This window comes from Heterodontus francisci, chromosome 6 (assembly GCF_036365525.1).
Source record: "Heterodontus francisci isolate sHetFra1 chromosome 6, sHetFra1.hap1, whole genome shotgun sequence".
Lineage (NCBI taxonomy): Eukaryota > Metazoa > Chordata > Chondrichthyes > Heterodontiformes > Heterodontidae > Heterodontus > Heterodontus francisci.
Window position 1 is genome coordinate 45,736,887 of NC_090376.1, and position 24,442 is coordinate 45,761,328.

Below are 24,442 nucleotides of genomic sequence, written 5' to 3' on the forward strand. Positions count from 1 at the left end.
AGGTACAGAGCATTGAGCAGTCTAAGAGGTTGGTGGTGCATGGGTAGATGTCATTTGAAGATGCAGTCACTGATCTTGTGAGGTCATTGAACTTCTTGCAGAACTACTGCCAAATGATCAGAGCCAGACTCGAGGCACTGATCTTCCTGACCACTAGCTCCCATTCATTTCAGAGGGCTGCCCACCAAAACATGACCTCTCTCCTCTTGTTGATCTCCACCACTAAGTCCTCTGGTTCACACCAGTAAACCGAGAAGCCCATTCCTACTTGCAGCCAGTGTCAGTACACACAGCTTCCTTCTACTGAGTGCAGCTCCCCTTTAGAGCGGCAGGCTGCCTCTAAGAGGAGTAGATTAGCTGCATCACTTGCTATCAGCACTCGCTACTGTACACTTGCTGAGTGCTCAGCCAGCCAGCAATGTGGGCCCTGCTTGGCCCAATGCTACAATCATTTAAATGAGGAGGCAGCACAAAGCTTGCATGCTGCCTGCCTCAACAGAAAAGGGCACGGGCAGATTACAAATTGCTAACTCAGTGCCCAAAATCAGGGGCAAGTAAGTGGTTAAAAGAACTTAGGAATAGGAGTAGAAAACTCAGCAGATCAAGCCTATTCCAACAATATATTAGATTATGGCTGATCTGTACCACAACGCTAGTCTATCCACTTTTAATCCATATTCTTTAATTCCCCCAAAAAATCAGCTGATTTTAGCCTTGAAAATTTCAATTGACCTAGCATCCTTAGGGGAAGATAGTTGCATATTTGTGGGGGAAAGTATTTCATGTTTTCCCTCCTGAATGGCTTAATTCTAAATTTATTATGCCCCCTTGTTCTGGATTCCCCTACCAGAGGAAACAATTACTCTGTAATTACCCTATCAAATCCCCTGATCATTTTAAGCACCTAAATGACATCACCCCTCAACCTTCAAAACTCAAGACGATACAAGCCAGCTTTATTGAACCTATCCTCTTAATTTAATGCTTTAAGCTACTCAGCTCCTGACCTCATTACAGCCTTGGTTCAAACATGGACAAAAGAGCTGAACTCAAGAGGTGAGGTGAGAGTGACTGCCCTTGACATCAAAGCAGTATTTAACCGAGTATAGCATCAAGGAGCCCTAGCAAAACTAGAGTCAATGGGAATCAGGGGGAAAACACTCTGCTGGTTGGAGTCATACCTAGCGCAAAGGAAGATGGTTGTGGTTGTTGGAGGTCAATCATCTCAGCTCCAGAACATCACTGCAGGATTTCCTCAGGGTAGTGTCCTAGGCCCCAACCATCTTCAGCTGTTTCATCAATGACCTTCCTTCAACCATAAGGTCAGAAGTAGGGATGCTGGCTGATGATTGCACAATGTTGAGCACCATTTGTGACGCCTCAGATACTGAAGCAGTCTGTATAGAAATGCAGCAAGATCTGGACAACATCCAGGCTTGGGCTGATAAGTGGCAAGTAACATTCGTGCCACACAAGTGCCAGGCAATGACCATTTCCAACAAGAGAGAATCTAACCATCTCCTTGACATTCAATGGCATTACCATCGCTGAATCCCCCAATATCAACATACTGGGTATTACCATTGTCCAGAAACTGAAGTGGAGTAGCCATATAAATACCGTGGCTACAAGAGCAGGTCAGAGGCTAGGAAGCCCGCAGTGAGTAACAACTCCTGACTCCCCAAAGCCTATCCACCATCTACAAGGCACAAGTCAGGACTGTGATGGAATACTCTCCACTTCCCTGGATGGGTGCAGCTCCAACAACACAAGAAGCTCGACACCATCCAGGACAAAGCAGCCCGCTTGACTGGCATGCCATCCATTACCTTCAACATTCACTCCCTCCACCACCGACGTACAGTGGCAGCAGCGTGTACCATCTACAAGATGCACTGCAGCAATGCACCAAGGCTCCTTAGACAGCACCTTCCAAACCCGCGACCTCTAACCACCTAGAAGGACAAGGGCAGCAGATGCATGGGAACACCACCACCTGCAAATTCCCCTCCAAGCCACACACCATCCTGACTTGGAACTATATCGCCGTTCCTTCACTGTCGCTGGCCAACAACCCTGGAACTCCCTTCTTAACAGCACTGTGGGTGTACCTACCCCACATGGACTGCAGCGGTTCAAGAAGGCAGCTCACCAACACCTTCTCAAGGAAAATTCGGGATGGGCAATAAATGCTGGCCTAGCCAGCAACACCCACATCCCACGAATGAATAAAAAAATTATGATCACCCTGCACTTTACCTGCTCCAAGGCCAATATATCCTTCGTAACGTGGTGCAAAACTGAATGCAGTACTCCAGATGGGATCTGACCAAGGCTGTATAACTGAAGCAAAGGTTCCTCCCCTTTAATTTAATCCCACTTGAGGTAAAAGCCAACATTCCATCAGCCTTTTAAATTACTTTTTGTACTTATGCACTGGCGTTTAGTGATTTGTGACATGGACACTAAAATCCCTCTGCTCCTCCAGTTCCTAGTTTCTCACCGTTAAAAAAATATTTTGTTTTGTCTTTCTTGGATCTAAAGTGGATGATATAATATGTTCCATATTGAATTCCATCAGCCACAGTTTTGCCTAGTCATTGAATTTGTCTATGTCCCTTTGTAACTTCTTGCTCCCATCTACACAACTTACTGTCCCTCCTAACTTAGTGCCACCTGTAAACTTGGATATATACCTCTCTGTTCCTTCATCCAGATCACTGATATATGTGGTGAAAATATGATACCCAGTACAGATCCCTGTAGAATACCACTTGCCACATTCCAACAATGAGTACATTCCCTTTATCTCTACTTTCTGTCCACTATGTCCCAAAGATGAAACCATGTCACAATGTTACCTCCAATTCTGTATGCTTTTACTTTAGCTAGAAAAAGAAGTTGGCAAAGACAAGTTTAGTCAAGCAGTGGAAACTGATTATGTATGGAGACGTTCGAGATGCTGCTTGACAAGAATTACAGAGGTAAGAGACCATCCTGCTGAGTAACAGACATGTCGATGGGCTGCACATCCATAGTGAGAGGAGATAACTGGGTCTAGAGAACTGGAAATTGCCAGAGAACCTAAAATTATTAAAATATAATGAAAGTACCACAAGAGTCACAGTTGCATGTAGAGATTGGACAAGTGAGGAAAGAATGGAGTCAAAATAAGATACTGGTTTGGTAGTATAGCAGAAAGCTTAAATAATGGGCCTGCCACTTTCAGTCATCTTGTTGATGAAGAGGATTGCATTCTTTATAAATTGATATTTACAAGAAAGTCTGCTTATACTTTAAGTTCAGTTGTTGAACTGTCATATCCTTAAAACTTGTGTGAATTAACAAGCCATATATAAATAAAATAGAGAGAGAGAGAGAGAGAGAGAGAGAGAGAGAGAGAGATTGGAGAGGTGCATTTTCAAGAAATAATTGTACTATTGTGTTAAAGAATAAGCACATTTGAAACTTAATTTGTAACTACTTCACTCAATCAGTAACACACTGACTGTCCAACATAAATTAAAAGACGAATGTTAAACAATTTCTGATACAGCACCAAAAAGGGCAACACGGATAAACTGAAACTAATTGATCTATGAGCTGCACTGAAAACATTTCTGAGCTCTTATGAAGCTATAGAAAAAGAGTTAGAAGAAAGAAATGTCATTCTGAATTAGTTGAGCAGAGAGTTCATAAAATGGAAAGACCCAGAATAACCAAGGAAGAATTTTTGCTGCAAGAAGATGCTTCATTAGTATGTAGTTCCCCAGCATGCCATTGATCAGAGCAGTAAGCCCAATTAAAAGACAATTAGGATACTGCTGTTCCCATGCAGCAAAGTCACTGAAACAAGACCTGAAGCAGGATTGGTACCAAAGCAGTTAAGGCTTTGATAATAAAACTAACAAACCCTTTAGGCATTTTCTCCTCTTTCATGCCCACGGCCTGCTCCAGTTCCTTTGCGTCTGTCATGAACTCTTTGCCCATTTTCATTCTCTCCCATTCTTCTTTTCTTGTTCTGACTTTTCTCACATTAACTTGATGGTTTCTGTTTGAATTCAACTTATGTCTCTCTCTCTGGAGGGGAAACCATACCAATATAGGAAATAAGCATAAGACCAGCACCGATTGCTTAAACAAAGTTTTTAGGAAAAGCCTCCCAGCTCAAATTAGGGATGCAAGTGAACCAAAACAATAATATGGGTAACAGTCTCAGAAAATGGTATGTGTCAGCCACTGCTCAAAAGCAGCACAATGAAGATTTTAAAATTGACCAAGTTGAAATTTATATTGTACAGCAGTTATGAATATCAATAACAAATAAATCAATGATCAGTTACTGTTTTGAAATACCTGAACTGAACTACATGTTTATGACTGATGACAGTATTGCAGCTGTTAATTGTAAGTCCATCAAATTGCTTTCCATTTCATATTATGAAACAAAGTCCCGTCAAATGCACATCCTGTTCCATTTGGGAACTCCAGGACTCTTCTTGCGTCCTTGACAACCACATGTACAGGAAGTGACTGTTGTCAGCTGCAGGAGCTCAAGCTCTAGGCTTCGGAGCTTCAGCACAAGCTGGTGTCACTGTGGTGCATCTGCGAGACTGAAGGCTGTGTGGATAGCATGTCTCTGGAGGCGGTCACCCTGTGGCTTAGGAGTGAGCAGGCTGAGAGGTAATGAGCAACCTCCAGATAGTCAAGGAGGACCAGGCAGGTAGTGCAGGACTCCCCCTGAGTGCATCACGCTCCCTAACCGAAGTGAATTCTGAATACTGGTGAGCGTGATGATTCCTTGGGGAGTGCAGCCACAGCCAAGTCCACAGCACCATGGGTACCTCAACTGTGCATAGCATGGGGTGGGGGGGGGTGAAGGAAGATTGTGAAAGAGGATTCTGTAGTTAGAGAAACAGACAGTTGTTTCTGCGGCCACAGACATGATTCCAGGATGGTATGTTGCCTCCCTGGTGCCAGGGTCCATAATGTCACTGAGCAGCTGCAGAACATTGAGGGAGGAGGGTGAACAGCCAGAGGGCATGGTCCTGGCTGTTTGCCCTCCCACCTCAGAATGTTCTACAGCCGCTCAGTAGAAAGATGAGGTCCTGCAGGCAGATTTTAGGGAGCTAGGAAAGTGATTATAAGCAGGACCTAAAAGGTAGAGATCTCGAGATTAATCCCAGTGTCATGCGCTAGTGGATATAGAAATAGGAGGATAGCGCAGATGAACATGTAGCTGGAGAGATGGTGCAGGTGGGATGCTTTAGATTCCTGGGGAGGTGGGACCTGTACAGACGAGATAGGTTGCACCTCAATAGGGCCAGAACCAATATCCTTGTGGGGCAGTTTGCTGGAGTAGAGGAGTTTAAATAATTTGGCAGGAGAGTGGGAACCAGGATGCACCATAAGAAAGGAGAAACAAGGTGCACAAAGGATTAGGAGACAGATAGCACTAGAGTAAGAAATAGTCAGGTATTACGTGGGGTCAGAGTAAGAGGGAATACAATAAGGCCTAATTCAGGTTTATAGTGTATGTATGTAAATACACAAAGCTTGATAAATAAGGTTCATGAGTTGCAGGTGCTGATAGCCACATGGGAACATAAAATTGTGGTGATAATGGAGACCCGGCCACTAAATACTCCGGGATACAAGGTGTTCAGGAAAGATAGGGAAGGAAAGAAAGGAGAAAGGATGGCAGTGTTGATTAAGGAGAATATTACAGTGCTCGAGAGAATGTCCTGGAGAGGTGAAGGACAGAATCTATTTGGTTAGAGTAAAGAAACAACAGAGGTGCCATTACACTACTGGGTGTATTTTATAGGCCACAAACTAGTAGGAAAGATAGAGGAGGAAATTTGCAGGAAAATTACAGAGAGGCGCAATAACTATTGAGTAGTGATAATGGGGGATTTCAATTACACTAATATAGACTGGGAAAGTAGTGTAAACAGCAGGTAGGAAGAATTTCTGAAGCATATTCAGGACATTTCAGGCCAAATGAGGAAAGAGACGTTGCAAATCCGGTTCTGGGAATGAGGTCAGTTAAGTGGATCAAGTGTCAGTAGGGGAATATTTAGGGGGCAGTGATCATTGTATTAATAGGTCTGGATTAGCTACGGAAAAGGTCAAGGAACAATCTGAGTAAAAATACTTAATTGGAGGAGGGCCAATTTCAGTGGGTTGAGAATGGATCTGTCCCAGTTAAATTGGAATCAAAAAGATTGCCAGGCAAAACTGTAATTAAACAATGGGCTGCTTTTAAAGAGGAGATGGTTCGGGTACAGTTGAGCTACAGTCTCACAAGGGGGAAAGGTAGATCAGCCAAAACTAGAGCTCCCTGGCTGACAGAAGAAATAAAAAGGAAGCGTATTATAGATATCAGGTGGTTAATACGTGAAAACTAGGCTGAATATATAAAGTTCAGAGGACAAATGAAAAAGGAAATACGAGGGGCAAAGAGAGAGCATGAGAAGAGACTGGCAGCTAACATAAAAGGGAATCCAAAGTCTCCTATAAGCATATAAATGGTAAAAAGGTAGTAAGAGGCGGAGTGGGGCCACTAAAAGGGGGTTTACGCATGAAGGCAGAAGGCATGGTTAAGGTGCTAAATGCACACTTTGCATCTATCTTTACCAAGGAAGACAATGCTGCCAAAGTCATAGTGAAAAAGTAGGTAGTTGAGATACTGGTTGGGCTAAAAATTGATAAAAGGAGGTATTGGAAAAGCTGGTTGTACTTAAAAGTTGATAAGTCACCAGGACCAGATCAGATGTATCTAGGATAGTGAGGGAAAGTAAGGGAAATTGTGGAGACATTAGCCATAATCTTCCAATCCTTCTTAGATACAGGGATGGTGCCAGGGGACTAGAGAATTGCAAATCTTGCAGTCTTGTTCAAAAAAAAGGCTGTAAGGATAAACCGAGCAGAGGCCAGTCAGTTTTTTCCTCATTGGCGGGAAAGCTTTTAGAAACGATAATCCAGGACTAAATAAACAAACAGTCACTAAGCCAGCATAGATTTTTAAAGGCAAGTTTTGTTTATCTAACTTGGTTGAGGTTATTTGATGAGGTACAAAGAGGGCAATGTGATTGATGTGTCTATGGTATTCCAAAAAGGATTTGATAAAGTGCCACATTAATAGGCTTGTCAGCAAAGTTGAAGTCTATGGAATAAAAGGGATAGCGGCAGCATGGATAAGAAGTTGGATGAGTAACAGAAAACAGAGTAGTGGTGAAACGCTGTTTTTCCAGAGGGGAGGAAGGTATACAGTGGAGTTCCCCAGGGTCGGTACTAGGACCAATGTTTTTCTTGATCCATATTATTGACAGGCTTGGGTGTACAGGGTGCAATTTCGAAATTTGTAGGTGACATAAAACATGGAAGTATTGTGAACTGTGAGGAGACTAGCAATAGACTTCAAGAGGATAGACACAGGCTGGTAGAATGGGCAGACGCAAAGCAGATGCAACTTAATGCAGAGAAGTGTAAAGTGATGCATTTTGTTCTTCCTACCAAAATGTAATAGAAAATAAAGGGTACAATTCTAAAGGGCATGCAGGAAGAGAGAGACCTGGGGGTACACATCGTTGAACGTTGCAGGGCAGGTTGAGAAAGTGGTTAAAAAGGCATATGGGATCCTGAACTTTATAAATAGAGGCATAGAGTATGAAAGCAAGGTTACGATGAACCTTTATAAAACAGTGGTTCGGCCTCAACTGGAGTATTGTGTCCAATTCTGGGCACCACTCTTTAGAAAGGATATGAAGGCTTTAGAGAAGGTGCAGAAGAGATATACAAGAATGGTTCCAGGGATGAGGGACGTCAGCTACACAGATTGAAGAATCTGGGGTTGCTCGCCTTAGAAAGTTAAGAGATGTGATAGAGATGTTCAAAATCATGATGGGTTTAGACAGTAGAGAGAGAGAAAATATTCTCATTGGCAGAATGGTCGAGAATCAGAGGACACAGATTTAGTGGTTGGCAAAAGAACCAAAAAGGCGACATAAGGAAAAGCTGTTTTTACACAGCGTGTGGTTAGGATCTGGAATGCGCTGCTTGAAAGGCAGATTCAATCATGGCTTTCAAAAGAGATTTGGATAAACACCTGATGGAAAAACAAAATTGCAGAGCTACGGGAAAAGTGCTGGAGGGGGACTAGTTACATTGCTCTTGCAGAGAGCCAGCATGGATTCAGTGAGCCAAATGGCCTCCTCCTGTGCTGTAACTATTCTATGATTCTGTAAAACTAATGTTGCTAGCTGCGTTTAACAAAGTCTAATTGGTGAAATAACACAAAAGTAAAAATATTTTTAATGATGTTGACTTTCAGCAGCAAGTATCTCAGTCTATAATTTTTCAAGCTCATGTTAAATGTGCAGTCTTACAGTTAAAGTAAAAAATGCTAATGGGAATACAAAATCAGAAACTCATTTTGGAACTAGATGAGTTCAATGTGAAATTAGTTTCAGTGGCAGTTTCAATTCAGTTCCTAGTGGGCAAATATTTAGCACAAATTGACGTCATGAAATAGGCCAAGAGATGGTTGGTGCAGAGGTACAATGTAAAGGGAGCTTTGATCTGCATCTAGCTGTGCCATACCTAACATGGAGTGCTTGATGCTGACACAAGGGACTGAATTTTCAAGGATACATGAAGAATGGGTCTGGAAGCATTGAGGGGGTGGGGGAGGGGGAGGTGGCGGAAACGAAAGGGAAATCCTGACGGGCCAGCTCCACGGGATTATGCAGGAATCAGGTCAACAGTGGGAAGAGTTACCCACCCAGCATTGGCGGGTACCAATTAAGTTGTACTTTCCTGACACTGACTGGATTTTCCAGTTGGCACATGGGGTACCTGTGAAATGGTAGTGCCCTCTCAGCAGCAGGCCAGGTAGACATCGGAGCCGGAGGCCCCATTCAATGTGGAAGGCGCCGCTTCAAAAATCGTTCACAACCATGGCAATGCCAGTTACCGTGGAGGGGTTTTCCCCATCATGTCCGATAGCCCTAACCCTTCAGGCCCACTTATTTACCCCTTTTGTGGCCAGCGACAGGAAATGGAGGCATCCTCGCACCTCCCTTCATACCTCACCAGCACCCACCTCTGACAGTGGGGATGCCGATCTATGACTGTTGGATGGTCTCCTATTGGCCCTCCAGACTTGGGAGCCCACCTGCTGTCCTTAATTGGAATGGGCTCCTAAAGGTGGCCACTTGATTGGCCGTCTCCTCCAAAATTGCCCCGAGTCCTGCTGCTGGTTACCGACCCACATTTCATCCCAATAGCAAGATCGGGTCCCACAAACAACAATCCTGACAAGGGTGCCTGAAATGGGAACTATTCCAATGCCCAGCATGAATATCCTTCTCTCAATCAGCACAATAAAATCATTTTATCCTGGAATTGGAAAAACCTCAGCTAAAAAGTGCTTTGAATACAAATTCATAGGCTAAGATTTTCCACTTTAAGCACAATTAACCATCAGGGTGAAAACTGCATTAGTTCTGAGAAGTGTTTTGTTGCTCAAGTTTCCGCTGAAACTCACTTGCATATCGCAGGATGTAAAATCTTCCACGAGCCAGCGCAATTGGGCAGCATCTTAGAACATAATTTTTATTTAAAGTTTGCATTAAAAATATTCTGTGATTTATTTAAGAGTGGTGACCTGGTGCAGTTTTATTTAAACAGCCGAACTTGGGCTAATCACAAAAGTAAGTATTTTTAATCAGAGTGTCTAGTCCATCACCTGTGAGTAATCAGATTTTAAATAACTGATGATGACTTTTTAAAAAAACTATACAGAGCCATTTATTAGTTTCATTGGTGTCCAGCTTCTTAGCAAATTTGAAGAAAATTAAAAGCTATAAAATATGTCTATCAGAGTCCATGCATCTAAAGAACACAGCTTAATTTTAAGAACCTTCTCGAAGGCCCAGAAACTGGCGCAATTAGCAGAAACTCACTTTGGTAATTAACTTAATCTGGGATATGGCCAGTTTTGTGGGTGGGGCTGACTTTTTTTTTTATATATAGTGCAAAAGATCATGGAAACTCAATTTGCGCTGAATGTAACTTATGTTTGAAATTCCTCAATCCATTGCATTGGTTTGGTCAATTTCAGGCGAATTGTGCTGAAAAAAAAGAGCGTAACCGAGTGGAAACTCCTGGCCATAATGTTTATTAGAGAAAATTTCACATATTTTAGTCAAGCTTTCCTGCTGTTGGTTCACAATTTTGTAAGCAGTTCTTTGATAGCTTCCTGTAAAAAGGCATATAGTCAGAAGAATAGAACTCTCATCATAACCTGATACTTCTCGCTATGCAAGCTGCCTTCATTTTTGCATGTAGCGATATTGGCTGGATACTGTAGTCCCGCCGCTAGGAGCTGCTGTCCCTCACAGGACCCGCGCCACAGTGATTACGCAGCGGGCAGCCACTTTACGTATTGACAGCAGCCATCCCCCGCCCCCAATTACGTGGCGGGGCGGCCTCGGCAACGCTGTTCACGGTGCGACCTGTTGAAGGAGCAGGTGCTAGCGCCCTTTTTAAAAGGCTGCCAGCCATACAAACAGCACACCATAATGCAGAGTTCACCCCTTCCTCCCTACCCATACCCAACAGAGTGCAGTGTTCACCCCTTCCCCCCAACCCCCATACCCAACTGAGTGCAGAGTTCACCTCTTCCCCCCACACCCAACAGAGTGCAGTGTTCACCCCTTCCCCCCAACCCCCATACCCAACTGAGTGCAGAGTTCACCTCTTCCCCCCACACCCAACAGAGTGCAGAGTTCACCTCTTCCCCCCACACCCAACAGAGTGCAGAGTTCACCTCTTCCCCCACACCCAACAGAGTGCAGAGTTCACCTCTTCCCCCACACCCAACAGAGTGCAGAGTTCACCTCTTCCCCCCCCCACACCCAACAGAGTGCAGAGTTCACCTCTTCCCCCCCACACCCAACAGAGTGCAGAATTCACCTCTTCCCCCCCACACCCAACAGAGTGCAGAATTCACCTCTTCCACCCCACACCCAACAGAGTGCAGAGTTCACTCCTTCCCCACCTCAGTGGCGCCAGATTTCCCCGGGAAAGTGAAGGCCCGTGAGAGCCACACATCACGCTGAAGATCAGGAACTGAAGTTAAGATAATTCATGCAAAGATGTAATTTACATATGCTAACTCAGGTCCCATTGCAGAGCGATGGATGGGTCACCACGGAGCTTCCTCGCTGCCAGGAAGATTGGGCCCGGCAATCCTGGCGTTGGGTTCCATGGCAGCTGCTGCCACTCTGATTTTCCAGCCAACCCCCCCCCCCCACCCCCCCGCCCCCCCCCGCCCCATGGAACCCAACGTCGGGCCGGGAACAAAATCCAGCCCATTAACTGTATATGCATATGTAATCACAACATGCAACTACACTTTCACATGACTTAAAGCAATGTTTCAACAGAATCCTTGTATAGTTAAATGAAACTATGTACCAGAACTATCTGCATCAATACTGAACATACTGGGGCACTGAATCAGTTTTAAAAACATTTCAATTATCCTTCCCCAGTTGAAACCTAACCTCAAAATTATTAATTAGTTGCCAAACAAAAATACTCCGAGCTCCCCAGATAACTCAGCTAGTTTATTCAGTGAGCAACTGAGCCATACAGCTCAGAAAGATCCCAAGTTTCATCCTCAGACTGTGCTCAGTTAGCTGAACTCAGCTAGAGCAGCAGCAGTAGTACTACAACTGGCCTTGGATTAGGAAGGTGTGGGGAGCAGGGGAGTAATCAGGCAATGTTCATGCTCCTGATCACTAGTCTGATGGAAGTGCATTCTTATAGATTCAGGTGAAACGACGATCTAGTTCAGTACCCCCCTCACTGCCAAATGCACTGCCCGCATTTAATAACAAGGTTCAGTCCTTCACAATAGGGAGGGGGAGAAAATCAGCTTACGTCCACCCGTTTTGTATTCGCGAATTAGGCTTTTAAATTTCAGTTTGCAAACTATGGTGCCCAATCTGGACTGGAAAAGTGCTGAATGCTATATTGGCTTAGGTGATTTCTAGTCATCCAGAACACCTGCCTGAAGCAGTAGTTAGGCTCCTTAGTAATGCAATTCAGGATCCATCATTTGTAGAATCCTAAATACAAAATACCAGTTAAAAGTGGCCAGAGCTTGCATCGGGTCTAGTTGTGCCAGATTTGAGCAGTCTAATCAAGGCTTCTTAAAGGAACCATTGAAGGCTGTTCAAAAATAGGCCCAAGATATTTTCAGTTTTCAACTTCTGAGTTCAGCAGGACTGTTTCTCCTGAGCCCACAATAAAAAAAAACAGGCCTGCTGCTGGAACGTTCAGCCATCCCTCCTCTCCCCCCCCCCTCACCCCCAGCATCAGCTTCCTAGACACGACGTCCTTGCCAGTCGTTTTCCAGTCCTCCCCAAAGGATGCCTGCTTGGTACCAGCAGCTCACTGGTTGGATTTAAATGAGGCTCAAAGTTGAATTTGGCTTGGCATCAGGCCACACATACCAGCAGAGAGAGTATTTGATCCTCCGCCCATTTTGGGTGCAATTTAAATCTCTACTCCCATAAAGTCATCACTGTCTGCCATTACCTGCTCTTGGTTTTATACTACCTTATTGCCAAATGATGTCAGCTTTAAAGAAAATTAAGCTGTTTCATATTTACATTCAGATAAATTTTGTTTTGTCAGTACAAGACCTCTGTATACTTTTCTTACTCATTAGAATGTTCAAAAAAGCATTAAACGTAATTATAGTTTGCCACTCTTATAGAAGATAACAAAAAATTCTGGAAACATAGTTACTCTTCCAAGTGATTATAGACCAGGTGGCTTTGATATGCACAGACCTATTGTCTGGGGACACTGATCCCTCTGAAGATGCTCCATGGTACAGATTTTGAGATAACCTGTTGTCAGGTCTAAGTTCTTTGTCATACGCCATCATATTCCATTCCTGGCGCCTGTTCTTGGCCTTTCTAACTTTTTTCACCTCGCGGGTTGTGCCATCTACACGCTTCTGTTCCTAAGGTATGAAGAAAGCATGCCAAGAGATAGAAATGACGAGACATAGAGTGGGTAAATTTTGTTAGCGTAACAGAAGGAAAGTGTGACGCTTCAAAGAAGGAATCTTGCATATTGTACCAAAAGCTGTGTGATTTTTCATTTTTTCCCCAAGGTATGGATTACAAATACAGATTACTAAAAAAATTTGGATTTGGATCAAGTCAATGATATTTTGGTGAAAACCATTATTTTGTATAATTTTCACTTATATGGAGGAATTAAACAGTAAGTGAAATAATTCCATTGGAAACAGTGAATTTGAGTAAAGTTTCTAGTTAGTCAAAATATGAGCAATGTTGTTAAAGATTATAAAAAGCAAAACCGTCAAAATGCAATGAGAAGAAAGCACACATCAAAAGCGAATTGTAAATGCCATTGTGTTTCAGATCTATTTTGTTGGTACAAGTCGTGCTATTTTCTTGCTTTTATACTATAACATATTAAAGCTCCTTTCAGGCATCACACAAATTTAATGTTAAGATGTGAATCTTTAAATCACTGTTGGTGACATTAATGGGTCATTCTTTACCACACTTGTACAACATACCTCTGTCTGTTATTTTAATGTAGGATTAACACGTTTATTATGGATTAATGCCTCCAGTGAAACAGCAAATAGGGGAATACCATATATTGTTAAGTGTACAAATGCTAATGTTGTCAGCAGTTACTTCTAGGCCTTATATTTAAAATAGTAATATTTTTAAATGAATTGTGTGTCTAATAAAATTTATAAGTTTTCTTAAAACCTAATGATACTAAATACTTAATTACATCTTAAGTCAGTATTTATGGGCACTTTAGAATATGTAGGTTATGTCCAGCTCACTTAATATCAAAAGAAACCAAGTGTTTGATGTTTCAACCACTGATGAAATGGGTAGCAAATCTAGCTGTTAATTTGTCATGTATGATAAAAATCTGATCAACGCTTAATATTATTGTAGTGAAAAGTTAATGATGAAGCACAGGATCTTTACAAATTTGTGGTGCAATACACAGATGGTTCATTTCATACCCGCTTTCAGAATTAACACATAAGAATTGTGACAATTTGTTGAGTTTAGTTAAAATACAAAATTACATTTTTATGTTAATGATGTGAGATTGGTCCTTGCATGCATGTTAGCAAAACACATGCAAGTGTAACTACTTTCAAAAGGAACTCCATACCAAGCGAAAGAAGTCACAGCTTGTTTAAAATTGTATAAAATGTTTTTAAGGCACTGAGGTATTAAGTTGTTATTCATAGATAGTAATGGAGGTACAAAAATATTAACATCTCTATTATTACAAATTGGCAGTTCTTGGGAGTGGGGGGAGGGAAAGAGAGTGAAAACAAGACTAATTAGCAATATCTCAGCAGTGATAAGAAATTGAAAATTAGCACTAGTTTATAATATTTTTGAGATTGTGAATGTCATATTTCTTACAAAATGTAATGATAAATGCCATTTTGCATGCTTTTAGGAATAAGTGGTACTGTTTTAACTTCTGACTCAACATCCCAATGACTAAAATCATGGCCTTGATTTTAGTAGGAGAATGGGAGTGGTGCACGTGAGCTCTAAAGTGGATGGCACGCTGGAGAGCGAGGAGACATGGAGGTCCTGCTGCTCTTTACAGCAGAGCCACATTTGAATAAATGTTCCCAGAATCCAGCCTGAACTGGCCAGATTCACTACCAGGCTGGCAAAGAGCGAACAGGAAATTTGCAGCAAGAAGCCGCAGCCTGGGACCCTTGGGAAGAGTCTCCAGCAGTCAGTGGGAGGAGTGGATTGGGAGGGGTGGAAACCGGAGCTGGAAGGCCAAAGGGCTCTTTCGGGACCTGGAGGGAGCACTCCTGCTCCTCTTGACCCACAAGAGATTCTGACAGAAATAGTTTTTAAAACTTACATTGGCCCCTTCTGGCCAGTCAGTGTCTCCCACTGCGGTTCTGTTGTCAGGCTCCAGACATTGTGGGACACCTTCTGACTTTCCGTTAATATCACGGCACGGTGCTGATGATGTCATCGGGCAGGAACTTTTGAATTTAAGGAGGCCCCACTTGCCTATTGTAGGAGCTTCAACTAACTTGGAAGTTGGTCAAATTGTGCGACCTCAGGCTTGGAAATTGACTTGGCCTAATTTTAATCCCTTTCACGCACCATTGTCTCTGGGGGAGGGGGCGGGTGGTTAAAATCGAGGTCCACTTGTTACTGGAAAAAAAAATCTGTGTCCATAACTGAAAAATATTGCAGTCTCATGGTTAGATGATTGTAAGGATCACAGATTTCTGCTTCAGTTCTCAAAAGCCCACAATCCCGCCCATTGAAATGAATGAGAGTCAAAGCAGAAAGTCTCAAGAATCATTGTTAGCCCACTTTCATTCAGTTAAAAATTCACAGGTTGTTTGAAAGAGGATAGTAATGTGAAAAATACAGAAGGAATATCCTATCTGGTAGAATTTTGTATTTCCATTATATAGGTAATCAGCATTTTGGGTTGACTGACAGCTGCAATACTGACTTCAGCTTTGAGACTGGCTGGCAATTGGTTTCACTGAAGTCTCAGACGGTAGCACCTGGACAAGCCCACATGCCAACCAAGTATCTGAGATGCAACCATTCAGTACCAGTCCAACACTCGTCTCTGGTAATGAATTTCTCTGCAATTACCTCTTCCTATAGAAGTAAAATCTGAGGAAGGGAGGGAAGTCATAACAACACAAGTCATATGTATACATTTTATTTTTATAAATCATATTCTACCCTCTATTGGTTTCCCCTTTGGCCACATATTATTCCCAGAAGAGCAGTCAGCCCATTTGCAGGCCTCTGCCAATGTTGCTTCATAACCAGCTTCCAGAAGCACAAAAAAGTGATTTTTCCTGACCACCCAAATGGATAGTACCTAATGTGGTCTTGGCCTCTTCCTGCCACACCTCACCAAATAGCTAAGATGTGATCCAGATGACCTCTGTGTTGAATCATGAAAATTGAACAATTATGTATTGACAAGTGCAAAAATTAGGCTGCTATAATGTTAGCTCAAATCAAGAGTCAAAAAGTCTAAAAGCATTTTCTAAAATATGCAATCAAAAAACATGAAGTCTCCTTCTTTGAAAGCCAGGTTATATATAGCTTAACATGAACTTAACACTAAAACCAACTGCTCAGCCATGAGATTTTAATAGCTGCATTTGTAGCATTGTTTTTGAAAGTAGTTTAGTTTTTAGTTTGTATAATTCTGGGTTAACATAAAAACAGCTCTATTTTAACACTGTAGAAAGTGAAATCCTTGTTAAATTATTCTTAAGGGCTTCAGTCAAATTACTTTGGCATGCATCAACACAGTAAGGCATTGCACAGTTTAGGGACTTTACCAATAATTATTAATGGCGGTTGGCAAATATTATAATGCGGTTTTAAAAATCCATCACTCTTTAATGTTTTGTACCTTTTGTCTTCTTTTCTCTTTCCTCTTATCCTCAGTATCCTGCAGCATCTTCTCTTTCCACAAGTCAAAGAAATAAGATGGATCTGTGTAAAACTTAAGTCCATCTTTTTTATCATCTCTGCAATAGAAAAATGCAATCATTTCAGCACTTCATAAATATCAGATAGTGCAGTAAATTCTGTCCCAAAGATCTACAGTAACAGCCTAGGATAACTGCCAACAGTAAGTTACCACAACAGAGGCGTCAAAAGTGACTGCTATGGTCAGATTTCACTGCAGTAGGATAGATTTTAAACAGCACCTGATAAACACCTCTATTTGATTTTGAAAATTTTTGTAATTTTGACTGTCAACCATAATTTAATAAGGAACCCTGAGACCTGTTTTCATCTCTCTCTAATCTTCAGAGTTCTTTTCTTATAGCTTTCAAAGTCATGTTTTTCCATTACACATGGGCTGGATTTTACCAAGCCCACGACGTTGGGCTCCATGATGGGGGGAGATGGAAGATGGTTTTGGTAGAGACCCGCCACAGAGTTCGACGATGGGAGAGCCTGGCGGGATCCTCCCGGCGGCAGTGAAGCTCCGTGGCGGCCCCACCGCCGCTAGGCAACGGGACCTCAATTTCAATATTTAACTTAATGAGATGAATAAATTAAAATGAACTTACCTTGAATTTTCCGGGCCCGCTGCGATCCTCAGTGTGGCGGCTGGCATTCCCGCGCCTTCATTTCCCTGTCTGGGGAAAGCCGGCATGACACTGATGGGGAGGGGGGAGGAATTAAGATTAGCAATGCCGGGGGGGGGGAAATGGGGTCAAATAAACGTAATGAGTGTAGGGGATGGTGGGAAGCGGTAAACTTTAAACTTTGCACAGTTTGGGGAGGTTGGGTAAGGGTCACATTTAAAAGGCAAGTGTTTTGGTGGGGGGGGGGGGGGGGTGGAAATGAAGGGCAAATACCTAATGTAATTTTTATTGGGGAAAGGGGCGTTACAATTTTATTTTGTAAATTTTCGGGGGGGGCTCACTTTAAAAATTCAGATTTACCGACAGGGCTGGCTGCCGTTTAAAAATGGCGCCTGTGCCTGTGCAAAGGTAGCAAACGCCATTGTCGGCAAGAAACAGCCCGCACCCTCTACATATTGTGGGGGGGGGGGGGGGGGGGGCGCGGTCCGGGAGGGGGATGGTGATGGGCCGGCCACTTAAATCAGCCCCCACGTGGGAGGTTCTGGCAAGTCATCGGCGTGTGGCCTGCGCCATTTTTTGAGCTAGCTGCCAGGAGCAATGGCGAGCTCTTAAAATCCAGCCGCTGTAGCAGAAAATGTATGCTTTTTATGATTTCTCTGAATAAGAATCTATGTACAATGGAAATTCTATTGACTAGAAATCTATTCTATGACTAAATAAAGATTTTGTTTCTGTATCTCAAAAGTTAATTTCCATGGGACAAATAGAGGTTAATAAATAAGCAACAAATGCATTATCCAATGAGCATGGAAACTTGTATAACTTGCAAGAGACAAAATTATGAGTTAGTTAAATACGGTACACAAACAGTTGCAGTTCAGTATTTTATAACATGAATTGATTAAAAATGCATATATTTTATTGGCAATTAATATACACATATGTTGTAATTCAATACTTCTCAATCAGAACAGGGAACTTCCACTTCTCAATATTTTCTCATTACTGAATATGTGTTAAAGATTTAGGTTGAAAGAGCAATGCCTTCATGAAAAAGCATGACTAATTTTTTTTGTTTATGGTGAAGTTAATTTTATCACAAGTATGTCATATTCCAGTGAAGGATTGGTGGACTGGTGCTTAACAAAATTTTATCTCAATGAACTATGTTTATGAACACCAAAATAGATTTTGTTTTTTTTTCCATGAAGGCAGAGTCCCTTTACATAAATAACACATCACTAAAGTCTCAAATCATTAGGTGATTTTACTACTGGCAACAGAACTAATGGAAGTTTGGCACAGTACTGAAAGCTGGTTAACTTGAACTGCAGATTAATTCCATATTTTTAACTGAAATGCAGTTCCTAGAAATGTTTAATTCTTAAAAAAACTGTTGATTGATTAGATCCAATTAGTGACACATGCTAGTTAAATGCTCCCGAGGTAAACTGCCAATTTAAATATTACACTTCAGATTGTTTTTTGTAGACACCAATTCTTTTTTAAAGTCAGTGTCTACTTTTGTTTTGACAGAAACGCTCAATGACAGAGAAAATTTAAAAGCAAAAGTCCATCAACCAGCTACCAAACTGCCACAACCAGTAGTTAAAGGTCACACGGCCATAAAAGCCATACCGGGCTTGCTAATTTTGAAGTGTTTCAAATAACTTGGGTTTTGGCCTCACTTCCCCAATCACTAAGTAATTAAATGCAGATTTTCTTTGTATTCATTGTTACAAGGCTTTGTTTTGAATTAAAAACTTAGAATTCTGTGTGTTATTTAAAACTGAAAAAGGATTTTTCAGTGAGCTATGTGGGTTTGGACTGAGTGAAATACACAGACTGCAAGGCATCTGTTTCTAAACAACTCAGCAGGGGAATGACAGGTCAAGATTTATGATCATGTGACTTGATTGATGAAGATTCACTTTTGGATAGAAAAACAACCAGTGAGTTGGACAAGGAGCAGGCATTTGAAATTTGGCTGTGACCTGCCTGGAGAGAGACAGAAAAGACCCAGAAAAAAAGTTACTTCTCTCTGTAGAGGAAGACTGCTTTTCAGAGAAGAAATTCCTGTAGATTCCTCTTGACTCCTGTCTTTGAAGAACCCTGCCTCAAGAGTGGTTCTTGTTGCCTCCTATGTTATGGGAGATCCTGAAATCTGAAGAAAGCTTTTACTGCTAGACTGCCACTTTGAAACCCAAGCAGACCTGTTGCTACACTCTTGCTGAAAGATTTATGTGAAGCCTGCTGCAGACAAATTGCCTTGAACGCATACCCATCACAGACTGTCCATCAACCTCGCCTGGAGTGACTTCGAGTGGCATTCAACTCTGGGACACCTCACCGTGCTGAAAACATCCTATCAGAACATGATAAACTCAATCATTTTATTGTTTGTTTTGTATTCCTAAGAAACAGCTATAAACTAAAAAATTATTTTTCCCCGGTTAACAGGCTTCTGAATGTGACGTGTCTGTGCATGAGGGCTAGGAAGAATAAGGAGTTTTTAAAAATCCTTTCATATATAGATTTATCTCATTATTGCTTAAGATTTCTTATTTCTTTTCTAATAAATAGTTAATGTTGTTGTTTAAAGAAACCTGGTTTGGTGTGCTTTATTCTGAGGGACAAATAGAGTGTCTAATTTGGCTATTCTTTGGTAGGTGGAAAACTTCCTTGATATGCTGTGACCTGTGGAGTAGTGGGGCTGAATTAACAGTGCATTACTCCCGCCTTGGTCGTAACACCATAAATATACAGAAGGTTATGTAATTTAATATAAAATCCAATGCATGAAGTCATTAAGAACAGGCTATCCTAGACTGGGTATTGAGAAAGGATTAGTCGACAATCTTGTTGTTCGAGGTCCCTTGGGGAAGAATGAACATAACATGAACGAATTCTTCATTAAGATGGAGAGTGAGAGAGTTGAATCCGAGACTAGGGTCCTGAATCTAAATAAAGGAAACTATGAAGGTATGAGGCACGAGTTGGCTAGGATAGATTGTGGAACGTTACTTAAAGGGTTGACAGTGGATAGACAATGGCTAGCATTTAAAGAGCGCATGGATGAATTAAAACAATTGTTCATTCCTGTCAGAACAAAAATAAAACAGGAAGGGTGGCTCATCCGTGGCTTACAAAAGAAATTAGGGATAGTATTAGATCCAAGGAGGAGAAATATAAAATGGCCAGAACAAGCAGCAAACCTGAGGATTGGGAGCAGTTTAGAATTCAGCAAAGGAGGACAAAGGGATTTGTTAAGAAGGGGAACATAGAGTATGAGAGCAAGTTTGCAGAAAACGTAAAAACTGACTGTAAAAGCTTCTACAGATATGTGAACAAAAAAAGATTAGTGGAGACAAATGTGGGTTCTTTATAGTCAGAAACGGGGAAATTTATAATGGGGAACAAAGAAATGGCAGACCAATTAAATACATACTTTGGTTCTGTCTTCACAAAGGAGCACACATATTACCACCCAGAAATGTTGGGGAACATAGAGTCTAGTGAGAAGGAGGAACTGTATGAAATCAGTATTAGTAAAGAAATGGTGTTAGGGAAATTGACGAGATTGAAGGCCGATAATTCCCCAGGGCCTGATAATCGACATCCCAGAGTACTTAAGGAAGTGGCCCTAGAAATAGTAGATGCATTGCTGGTCATTTTTCAAAATTCTATAGACTCTGGAACAGTTCCAACAGACTGGAGGGTAGCGAATGTAACCCCACTATTTAAAAAAGGAGGTAGAGAGAAAATAGGAAATTATAGACCGGTTAGCATGACATCAGTAGTGGGGAAAATGCTAGAGTCCATTATAAAAGATGTAATAGCAGAGCACTTGGAAAACAGTGACAGGATTGGACAAAGTCAACATGGGTTTATGAAAGGAAAATCATGCTGGACAAATCTACTGGACTTTTGTGAGGATGTAACTAGTAGAATAGGAGAACCAGTGGATGTGGTGCATTTGGACTTCCAGAAGCCTTTTGATATGATCCCACATAAGAGACTAGCATGCAAAATTAAAGCACGTGGGACTGGGAGTAACGTACTGACATGGATAGAGATCTGGCTGGCATTCAGGAAACAAAGAGTAGGGCGGCACAGTGGCTAGCACTGCAGCCTCACAGCTCCAGCGACCCGGGTTCACTTCTGGGTACTGCCTGTGCGGAGTTTGCAAGTTCTCCCTGTGACCTCGTGGGTTTCCGCCAGGTGCTCTGGTTTCCTCCCATAGCCAAAGCCTTGCAGGTTGACAGGTAAATTGGCGATTGTAAATAGCCCCTAGTGTAGGTAGGTGGTAGGAGAATGGTGGGGATGTGGTAGGGAATATGGGATTAATGTAGGATTAGTATAAATGGCTGGTTATTGGTCGGCACAGACTCGATGGGCCGAAGGGCCTGTTTCAGTGTTGTATCACTCTATGAATAAACGGGTCTTTTTCCGAGAGGCAGGCAGTGGCTAGTGGGGTACCGCAGGGATCAGTGCTAGGACCCCAGCTATTCACAATATATATTGATATAGATGAAGGAATTAAATGTGATATATCCAAGTTTGCAGACGACACAAAGCTGGGCGTGAGTGTGAGCTGTGAAGAGAATGCAGAGAAGCTCCAGTGTGATTTGGACAGGTTGAGTGAGTGGGCAAATACATGGCAGATGCAAATAATGTGGATAAATGTGAGGTTATCCACTTTGGTAGCAAAAACAGAAAGGCAGATTATCTGAACGGCGATAGATTGGGAAAGGGGGAGGTGCAGTGAGACCTGGGTGTCCTTGTGCACCAGTCGCTGAAAATAAGCATACAGGTGCAGCAGGCAGTTAAGAAAGCAAATGGTATGTTGGCCTTCATAGCGAGAGGATTCGAGTACAGGAGCAAGGATGTCTTGCTACAATTATACAAGGCCTTGGTGAGACCACACTTAGATAAGGAGACCAAAACTGCACACAATACTCAGAGGAAGCATGCTCTTACTATGAAGGGAGTGCAGCGAAGGTTCACCAGACTAATTCCTGGGATGGCAGGACTGACGTAGGAAGAGAGATTGGGTCGATTAGGCTTGTATTAGCTAGAGTTTAGAAGAATGAGAAGGGATCTCACAGAAACCTACAAAATGTTTTACAGTATTGGACAGACTAGATGCAGGAAGAATGTTCCCGATGGTGGGGGAGTCCAGGATCAGGGGTCACAGTCTAAGGATAAGGGGTAAGCCATTTAGGACTGAGATGAGGAGAGATTTCTTCACCCAAAGAGTGGTGAACCTGTGGAATTCTCTACCATGGAAAGCAGTTGAGGCTAAATCATTAAATATATTCAAGAAAGAGTTAGATATATATAGCTAAAGGGATCAAGGGATACCGGGAGAAAGCGGGAACAGGGTACTGAGTTTGGATGATCAGCCATGATCGTATTGAATGGCGGAGCAGGCTCAAAGGGCCGAATGGCTTACTCCTGCTCCTATTTTTCTATGTTTCTATACTTTCATGCAGTTCTTTTTGACCGGCAAAGTTGGGATGTAATTAAGAACTGCTGGAATACAATTTTTAACCAGCCTGGAAGCAGAAATTGTGTACAGAACTCCTATCATGCAATATCAGTAAGTTTTGGTTGAATGACATTGTGGCAAAAATTTTCATTCTCACTGTCTGAGCTATAATGTTCAGTAATAGACTGGCTACCCATTATTGAATCTGTCCAATTTTTATTTCAGAAAATCGGACAGCACGGATGGCGGCTATTCGGACCACCATGCCTCTGCTGGCTCTTTGGAAAAGCTATCCAATTAGTCCTACTCCTCTTTCCCCACAGCCTCGATTCCACTAAAATTAACAGATGGAAAATAGAGTGGATTCCATAATGGGTGGGTGATCCAGTCTGGGTTATTACTGTTCATGAGGTGAAGATGAGAATTTACCCCCATGAATGAGGGCAGTGAGCTCAAGGCAGCATTCACCATTCACTGGCAAAACTCAATGATATTATGACAGTGCGAGGCCCAAGAAAGTTTGCTACCACCAAGGGATGCAAAGTACTCAGCTGGTAGCAGCTTTTCTCAGTCAGCTGGCTCTGGATCATCGCTCAGGCTAGTCATCATTGATGTCAAATAGCGGCAGAGAATTGTGCATCTATATTTTTACAATTAAAAATGCATTCCCTTAGATTTTTCTTCCCCTTTAATTGGCAAGCTTGATAACAGGAACACAAATAATCATAGTATTGAGGTCTGATGAATTGAGTCAACAACTTACATTTATATAGCACCTTTAACGTAATAAAACGTCCCAAGGTGCTTCACAGGAGCATTGTAAGACAAAATATGACACGGAGCCACAAAAGCAAATAATAGGTTAGGTAACCAAAAGCTTGGTCAAAGAGGTAGGTTTTAAGGAGTGTCTTAGAGGAGAAAAGTGAGGTGGAGAGGCGGAGAGGTGTAGGGAGGGATTTCCAGAGCCTGGGGCCCAGGCAACTGAAGCTGCGGCCACCAATGGTGCAGCAATTAAAATCAGGGATTCATATGAGGGAGATTTGAGGAAACAAAATATATCACTCAAAATATTTTGAATTTAGTTAAGAAACAGAAGCTTATTCTTAGATTTCACTGCCTGAGAAATGTTTGCAGTCTCCACCTAACATCAAGAGGCTGAATATGACATGACTTGTCTTTACATTAGCAGTATTTTCAATAAGCTCAAAGCTGGGTTTGAAATTCTTGCAATGGGTATTTCTATACGAACGGTGACCAACGCATGCAGAAAGACATTCAAACAATTGAGATTCTGCTTCACTTCCCACTAAAGAAAAATAAAGTGATCTTCAATTTCAAGGTACCAACATAATAGAAAAGTTGCAAGCACCTGGGTCACTGGGTTAAGTTTATCAAAGAAAATATATTATTGCTCTTGGGTACAACTATCTCAATTTCTTTCACACCAGCAAAACAGATGTGAATCAAATAGATGCTGATTATCACAAGAACAAGGTAAACCAAACAGCTGCTGAATCACTGGAATGTGAACCCTTTGTGACTGAACTGAATACTAACTTGCAAAACTGTTAAGATTGTTTTCCAGCCATTGATATTAAGTTTGAGAGGGGCAGCTTTTAAAGGGGCATCAAAATTTTCAAGCAACTCAAATTTTCTCCCTACTTCTGCAGATGCTGTATCATACAGGAGTGGAGTTCCATAGCCATCAAATACCCTCCAGAACATTGCACAAGTAGTCA

General features: G+C 42.0%; 1 protein-coding gene across 4 annotated transcripts in view; it reads right to left on the bottom strand.

The window, feature by feature from the left end:
- The window catches only part of LOC137371283 (actin-binding protein WASF3-like), a 142,443-nt gene that overhangs the window by 22,884 nt on the left and 95,117 nt on the right, over positions 1-24,442 (bottom strand). For all 4 annotated transcript variants that reach the window (XM_068033581.1, XM_068033582.1, XM_068033584.1 and 1 more), the window contains exons 6-7: positions 16,525-16,642; positions 3,914-4,080 (exon numbers count right to left, since the gene is read on the bottom strand). In XM_068033581.1, coding sequence (XP_067889682.1) covers positions 3,914-4,080; positions 16,525-16,642 — 285 coding nt within the window. The remainder of the gene's footprint in view (positions 1-3,913; positions 4,081-16,524; positions 16,643-24,442) is intronic.